The 8,710-nt window shown below is 38.5% G+C and overlaps 1 protein-coding gene across 1 annotated transcript in view; it reads left to right on the forward strand.

Moving 5' to 3' along the window:
• Window positions 1-8,005, forward strand: part of si:ch211-106e7.2 — a 28,438-nt gene extending 20,433 nt beyond the window's left edge. The window contains exons 2-4 of the mRNA XM_038305502.1: window positions 924-5,302; window positions 7,344-7,397; window positions 7,510-8,005. Of these exons, the coding sequence (XP_038161430.1) occupies window positions 964-5,302; window positions 7,344-7,397; window positions 7,510-7,634 (4,518 nt within the window). The 5' untranslated portion in view covers window positions 924-963 and the 3' untranslated portion in view covers window positions 7,635-8,005. The remainder of the gene's footprint in view (window positions 1-923; window positions 5,303-7,343; window positions 7,398-7,509) is intronic.
• The last annotated feature ends 705 nt before the right edge of the window (window positions 8,006-8,710 follow it).

The following is an 8,710-nucleotide window of genomic DNA, read 5'->3' on the forward strand; positions in this document are numbered from 1 at the left end:
GTCATCTCTCTGTCATGTATTTGCTCTACCCAGCCACTGAACCAGGTGTGTCCAATCTGGTTTGACCTGTGCAGATTGGATTCATTTGGTCAGAAAAAATACATGACTCCAGACCCCCCATCTCTGACGGGGGGGGTAACGAGGGAACATTTTAAATTTCTTACATGTTGCTTCTTCTGCAAAAAAAAGGTGGTGCTATTTACCTCTGTTCTGTTTTTTTTTTTTTTTTTTTTTTTTTTTTTTTTGTTCACAGCTTCTCCACATTATACATTTCCACATTCAAGTCAACTGAAGTTTTTTCTTAGTGCTGCACCTTCTCAAAAAAGCAAATTGAATCCAAGCAGTCAAGTTAAAAAGATTTGGTCCTTTATACCCATTGTGATGAAAATAATGTACAGAAACAGTGATGTCATAATTTGGCTTTGAAAAAAACATCCTGAAATTAACCAGCGTGTCTTTTTTTTTTTTTTTGAAAATGACAAAAATACTTAAAGTATTTGAAATTAGTTTTTTTTTAATTAGGCTACAATAAACATTAATTTGGATTTTCTTTTTCAGTTTTGGAGCCATGTTTTTCTCATGCCTGAAATTCTTTTCTCAAGTTAAGAGCACATACTTTAGTTTATCTAATGACCAGGGTCATTAAACAGATAATGAATAATTCATTTCTGAGTCAATTGATATATGATTTGAAGGGGTCAAAAACTAAATTAAAGGAGAGGAAAAAAGCTATTTAGAATGCCTATTAAAAGTAGTATTCTGTAAATTCAGCGTAAATTGCATTTTATTTCTTTTAAAGGTTTTCTTTTCAGTGCATGGTTTAACCTATTTAGTTTACTCAATTGAGCTAAAAATGATTCAATGTTTTGCTGAAAGACTGGAATTATGTGATTTTTATATTTTTCCATTTTGTCTCTTTTCAGGATCATTGTATTGCCCAAAGAAGGATAAGAAAATTCAAAAATGTATTCCTTTGGAACGATGAAGAGTCAAACTCCCCAGGTTGCATCAGCCCGTCAGACCTCACAAGTTGCTCATCATCTGTCCCAAGGTTCATCTGCAGTTTGGTCTGCAAACACTATGCAACAGTGCATGGTGAACTCAGGGGTCCATGGGCTACATGGAACTAATTTCACACTGCAGAATGGGACAAGCCAAAGCAGAAATATGACAAGGTTGCAGAACCCTGATCCTACATCATATAAGGGGAACTCTGAAGTCCAAGTGTCACAAAGCACCAATCTGGCATTCCAGAATGAAGCAAACCATAACAGACAGTCTAACCGCTTGCAGAGCTCTGATCCTTCTCATTATATGGGTAACTCAGGAGTCCAACCATCACAAAGCACACATTTTGCATTGCAGAAAGGAGCAAACAATAACAGACAGATGAAAAGCTTGCGAAGCTCTGATACTCCTCAGTACATGGGAAACTCAGGAGTCAAAGTTTCACGGAGTTCATATTTTACCTCGCAGAATGGTGGAAATGATAGCAGACCAATAATGAGCTTGCAGAGCTCTGACTCTTCTGATATACCATCACAGTTTAAAGAGGCTTCACAACAAATAGATCACATCCTCCTTAAAATGATCCTTAGCCAGCCACAGTATACAGTAAACAAATTCCAGGATGGAAGTGTCTCTGTGCCGACAACCTGTATACCTGGGTCAGCCACTATGCAAAATCCTCTGCACTATTCTTCAAACCAGAGTCTACATAGTCCTGTTGACACAAATGACACTTATAGAAATCCTAACACAGCTAATTTCTGCAATCGACCAGTGTATTTTGAGGCAGAGAGGAATAGGACTAGAAATGCTTCCCTTCTTGAACAGCACAGGGCCCAGCAGGCCATGCATGGAACTCCAAATGGAGAGATGACCAAAGCTATTTCGTCATATACATCTACTACCTTGATTGCTTATGAGGAGATGGTCAACACAAACATCCCAGGATCTGCAGCCAGTAGTAATAATCAGGCTCAGGGTGGTCCAACCCAGATCCATAGACAAAGTTTTTCTACGGGTGGATACTCTCAAAACGTCTCGCCAAGCTGTCAGTCATTTGGGAACAACAGTGTTGGTACTCAACGCATGTCCTCAAATCCACAGGGCATGTCAGTTTCTAACATGGGTAAGATATCTCGGCAACCTTCAAATAGATGCAGTCCTTCATACAACAACTATGGGGGTTTCAGAAGCATTAATTCATTGAACCAGTGTGAAATTAAAAGTTTTCAATCAAAAAGAATCAAGTGTTCTTTAAGCCCTGATACTACACCTCAACAAATGCACAGGCAAAATATACATGCAGAAAGTACAAATCAGTCCTATGCCAGCAAACCCAATCCTCCCTATTGGTCACATGTCTCTCCAACAACTAATAAAAATGTCAAAACTAAGAATGTAGCTCCTTCTGAAATGTATAGTTTGAATGCTAGCAAGTCTTTACCGCTTCATTCCAGGCTGCCTGTTCCTCAAAGTGTTATGCCAACTAATCAGAAAAATGGAAATGCACAGTTTCAACATAACACATTACCAAATGCCATGATCTCCAGCAATGAAAGGAACAACAGTGAAGGGGGGCAAGTAATTCCCAGTAATGTAGTGCCAGAATGTGAGAGAGTAATTTGGCAGAGAAAAGACGGTCCTGCTATGGTAGTAAGCCATTCAAATAACAGTGGAATGCCTTCTCCTTTTAAACAAAATGACAGCTGTGCTTCCTCCATGTCTGGTCACCCTGGCACAAAAGCTATTGCGGTTGTGCCCCCATTGTCGCAGGAAGAGTATCACTCTCCAACCAGTAGTGAAACTTGTAAATCTGTAGATGATGCACAGAAAAGCTGCATTTCAACTGATTTGTCAACAATCAACGAGACTACATTTGGAAGAGGGGAACCCAATCAGAATCAAGTGACCCCCAAAAAGGCAAACGCAAATGAAGCTCTTTTAACAATTTCGGACTCTGAGACTGAAAGCTTGGCTGAAACATTAATCCAGAATGATAATGAACCAATTGTTCAAAAGGTATCCGAAGTTTCAGTAAGTGTAACCAGTTCTGGAGAGCACACTGAAGGGACTCTGCCTCAGTTACCAAATTTTAATGAACTTTCATTGCTTCCAGCAAAATCTTGGACTGCTGAGGCTCTGACCAAATTGATATTGGAGATGGATGAAGCTCAACCCAAACCTATAAACAATTTAAAGTGTTCAAGTATCATCAAAATAATGATGATTCCCTGGAACAAAAACTGTGAGGTCATTACTAACTACAATAAAGACTGTCAGAAGTGTTTGCTCTCTGAGGTAGAAGAATTCTGTGAGACGCACATCAAGCAGGGCACTGTTGTACTGAAACAAGTAACCCCCGACTTTCAGGACCAACTCAAACGGTACATTATTCTTAAAGATGATGAAATGCCCTCAGAGCCTCCTTACAAATCTCTGTGGTTGAATGTCAATGATCAGCTTGATGACATTGATAAAGAGTTTGGCTTTCCTCTGGCCTTGAAGCGGCATATTGTTGTTGAGGAAACTGAAAGCCAGGGACACAATTTCGAAGTGATTGATAACATTCCTGAACCAACTGTGGATGAGGCAGTAAACAAAGGTCTTTATCCAGCCAAGTCTGAATCGGTTGGCATGGAGAAAGAGAGCCAAATCTCCCAATCCCCACCTGCTTCCTCTCAGGAGTCCTCAGACAAAAGTGTTGGTGAATCGAGCTACTCCTTCAAAATAGAAGTTTTGCCTCCAGAGGAAGCCAAACTCATCTTTGAGCAAGTAAATCCTAAGAACCAGAAAAGTTCCAGTTGTGAGAAAGAGACTGTCACTGGCTCTGGGAAGTGGGACGGAATTGAAGACATGGGACCCACATTAAATAATCTTAAAGTGAAGAAGTCTTTAGACAATCAGCTCAAAGAGATCTGCTGCCTTACAAGATTTGTCGAAATTAATGCAGGAGTGAAACTATCGTCCAAATGCAAATGTGGCAGCAAAAAAAAAGCAAATGAGAGCACCACCAATACCCTTAAACTTGACCCTGACTTTTGCCAAGAGGATGTTAATTTTCCTCTTAGTAATATTAAACCTTCCAGTCACCTTAGTCATATTATTGATTTGACTGATGATGATGACCAACTTCTTTCATTATTTGATAACGAACCTGAGCCCATTGTCCAGACCTGCAGCCAGTCAAATGCTGTTGTTTGTGAGCTAAAGGACAAAGAGATTTCTTCAGAATTTTCTCTCCAAGATTTGCAAAGTTTTGTAATCAAGAAGAGAGAAACTGGAATAGAACATGTACAAGAAGATGTGTTAAAAGAACCTGTGCAGTCGAGCAATTCAGCCAGTTGTACCCAGCTATCTACAGAGGATTCTGACAACACAAGGACTAAAGAACCACATTTGTTATCGAACCTGGAAAAAGAGGAAGATGCTCCTGTAACATCCCACGGCAATGTGAGGTCCCCTTCAGAAAACCAAACCAAATTAGAAGTTAGTGATGTAGACAAACGGATGTTAAACATTAGTGTTTGTAAAGCTCCAGATGACAAAACAAAAGGCAAGAGACAAAAAAAGAAGAGACAAAGAAGTCTTGAACATTATTTTCACTCACTAAAAAAACCTAAGATATGTAGACTGCCGGTTGCCTCAGACTCAAATCCCACCTCTGAAGCTCAGAATTTGTTTTACAAGGAGAAAACTTTAGCACTAGTATTATTTGGACAGCAAGAGGCAAGTTCTTCTAAAAAAGACAAGTGCCTGGTTTCTTCTCCAATAACTGCATCTTATGAGAAACACAAACCTCCTGGAGTTCTTTCTGTAAAATTGGATTCCTCAGGAAGGGACATCACTACAGCCAATACCACAAAGGACTGCTCTGTCAAACAGAAGATCTATGAAAAATGGCGGAGGAGTGTTCCAACTATAAATAGTTCAGTTGCTACTCACTCCAAAAAAAAGATGAGAAGGCGACGCAGTTTACCTGCTTCTTTGTCTATTGAGAGGACTGAAGAGAAGAAGACAGTTTCCCCAGAACTGAGGCTCTCTGATAGAACTAGGAAGTACATTCTGAGTCTCAAGAAGAGGAGGGCCCTCACTGAATGCCGTAGACGTGAAGAGATAAAGAGGAGTTACAGTGTTACAATTGAAAAGCCTGAACATCAACAAGGAAGGGAGATGGATGAGGAAGGCAACGGGATGGTAAACCGTGATGGTATAGTCTTGAAGTTCAGCGTCCTGCCCAACACCTTTAACTTCGCGGCCGGGTCTTCTGAAAGGGAGAAAGCTGAATCCATTTCAGGTAAACAGAATTGACTCCAAACACCATCTGTAGTCAGCCTATAGAGTCTTGTCTGTGATGTAACTTACCAGGCAGTACTTGTGCATCAGTGGAGTTTTGTCAAATTGTAGATGGGGAACACCATGGCTAACCATGCAATCGTGTCATCATTAAATCATTAAAGCTTTTTTTTTTTTTTTATGCAGATATACATTATTTAAAATCTTGGGTAAAATCTTCAGCGACAAATGATAAATACTGTGTAAAATAGATGTTTCCTACTCTTTAAATTTTTCCAAATTTTTCACAACCATAAATGTCCAGCAGCTTTTATCGTAATGCAGGTTTGGATAGTCCAAATATTTAAAGTTTATTTAATACAGCAATTTTTTCCGAGACAGGCAAATTTCCTGTTCTTCTTAAGCATAGTCTAACTTTTGAAGATTTCAGGTTTTATGAGATGGATCTCTGAAATATAATATTCCATTGAATATTAAAAGCAAGCATCCCTGTGTTATATTTAGGGCTGCAACTATTATTTTGCAAATCACTTAATCCGTCAAATTTTTTTTTTCAATTAATTGATTATTCAGATATGCAACTTGAAGAGTTCTGGATAGAGCATATTGACAGATGAATTTTTTTTTTTACTCTTAGAAGAACCCATTTTTGCACACATTTTACATTTGTCAGCTAAAGGCACATTTTACAGTCCCTTTACTCCAGTTGACAATAGATTACTAAACAAGTTGACTATTATTTCAATAATCGATTAATCAATTAATCTGATTACTTGTTTCAGCCCCTGTTATATTGTACACATCAAAATTGGTCAGATGGTCACACTAATGTAAAATGGAGCTATTTATTGTTTTACCAGCCTAGGTTGCTTTAGAACATGTGTTAAAGTTCTCAGTCACTGCAATATATTTTCTTCAATTGGAAAATGAGAGCAAAAAAGGTATGTTATATTTAAGGTATGCAACAGAATCAGTTCTCAACCAATGAAATCTGGCATAGTAGGGACATTTGCAAGTACGAGTAGGGCAGATTTTCCAATTAAAGTGTAATCTGCAATATAAACTTAAACTATCAAACTAGCATATGGCTTGAAAGAAAATCAATTGGAACATGTTAAATGGAAATTGTTTTTTTTATCACTTCCTTGTAGTTTTCAGTATTTCAGATGGGTAGTCCCCCTCTGTGTTCTCCTTTTATGACTTGGATTTAGATAAACATTGACAATTTGTATACACAGCTTATATTGCATACAGCTTACAACAGTGAAACCAGCAGCTTAAAAACCGTGAAATGAACATTACCATTTAAATTGCAGGAGTAATCAGAATGTAAACAGTGTAGGAGAAAAGGAAAACCAGTTTAAAAATATTGGTGCAAAAGGGATTTAACATGGAAAGGTTCAGTGATCTGCGAAATATGATGAAAAATGCAGTAGGGCATTGAGTTGTGTCCCATTTAAAAGGATTATAATATTCCAGCCATGTGTATAGGATTGCTTTATAAGGAATGAGACGGGAAGCCAGTGGAGTTAATGTACAGATGTGAAGTAGATGATGTGATGATGCAAGCTGATCTTTTGCAGCATTTGCAGATAATGGAGGGTTTTCTAGAGGACAGGCAGGGAAGGGAGTTGAAAATTTGCCATAAGTCGAGTGAGTAGAGTAAAGGAATGGTGTTCAATGCTGCAAGAGATTAAGGAATTGTCAGTGCATATTGTAAAACTGCCAGATTTGATTAAAGTTAACTTTAAGTGTTGTACATAATGAATAATACACTGACAGCCCTGGATTATATGAGCTGACTCTTTTCAGTTAAATTGAGTGCGCTCTTGCCCCTGCTTTAGAGGAAGTGGTGCCAAACTTGGTATCGGGGGGGTGTGTGTCTGTTTGACGTTGCCCCATATAAATGCAGATCAATCGATGACTAGGTGTTTTACAACATATTATGGGGGAAAACGCCACCAGTACAGTATTGGCTCTACCCCAAAGGTACGTTTTTTTGTTTTTGCCAAAAATGACTTTAAATATTCTTGTTTTTCCAGACAGTTTGAAACCAGTAGAAAAGGTCCATCAAGAACCTGCAAAAAAGCTAAAAGGTAAAACATTGGGTCATTCATTTTTTTTTTTTTTTTTTTTGTTTTTAATACAATGTAAAACTTGTTTGCTGTCTTTAGTGCTAATTCCAGTCATTGTGTATGTAATTCACAGTGAGAACATGGTATTCAAGTGAAGCCATGCAATATAGGCCTCTATGTGTCCCCAAGAATCCCGGCCTCTTTGACGAGTATCGGAAGAAATACAAGGAGAAGACTCTCACATCGACCGATGAATAAACTGTTTTCTATTTCACTTCTGTATGTGGACTGCTAAGATGTCTTTGTACTGTATATTCAGGGAGTAAAACTATCAGTTTTAGATTTTACATCACTGAGAATCACTGACCTCATCTGTTTTCCTCTTTTCACAAGATGTAAATGTTAAAACTGAAAACTTTGTCCAATTATATTGTGTATGCCCGAGTGGCCTACTGGTTTGTAAAATTTACTTTGTTCATTTCTTTTTTTTTTACTTTTTTACCAAGAAACATTTTTGTGCTTTTGGTTTTCTCTGAGACTAATGGAAAAGTTACAAAATTTGAAAACTTCCTTTTGATTTAACTTTTTTACATTTCTCTGTGCTTTATAAATAAAGTGTTTAACAATGATGCTGTGTATAGTAATGGGACATGAACTTTATATGAAACACCCTAGGATAAGAACCGCACAAAGACCAGTAGATTCTAAAGGAAAGGCAATTTTATTTATTTAGCAAATTTCAGTAGCAAGACAATTCAGTGTTTGTGAAGGTTAAAGTCTGAGTATTTCACTACACCCAGATTTCGAGCCAGGTTGTGTCAACTTTTAAACACACTTCCTTTGGCTAAAGAAAAACAAAAAAAAAACTTATTTTTTTATTTTATAATTAATCTCGGACTAGAAAAATTTACCTCTGTATTTAAGCCATCCCCTTGGGGAGCAGTGGGCTGCCATTGTGCAGCGCCCGGGGAGTAGAGACTGACACAGGAGTGGATTTTCACTCCTGTCCCGTCCCACTCCCACAGAAAAAAATGGTGTCCCGATCCCGGGCCAGAGTAGAAATCTAAATCCTGTCCCGTCCCACTCCTGGTGAAATTACTCTCACTCCCATCCCGCTCCCATTCAGAATGACTACCGCTACTGCACCACTCCCATTCTTGTTGTTTTTGAGCGCGGGTGAAAAACTCAGAGCGGAAGTTACTATTGGTTTGCTCCCGCTCCCGTCTGCTCCCGTTAATGTTTAATCCTGTACCGTCCCAATCCCGTGATCGTTACTAATACTGACTCCCATCCCACGGGAATCCCGTGACCCGTGGGATTCCCGAAAAAATGTC

The sequence above is a fragment of the Cyprinodon tularosa genome, unplaced genomic scaffold (assembly GCF_016077235.1).
Source record: "Cyprinodon tularosa strain WSP-4 unplaced genomic scaffold, ASM1607723v1 ctg56, whole genome shotgun sequence".
NCBI classification, from domain to species: domain Eukaryota; kingdom Metazoa; phylum Chordata; class Actinopteri; order Cyprinodontiformes; family Cyprinodontidae; genus Cyprinodon; species Cyprinodon tularosa.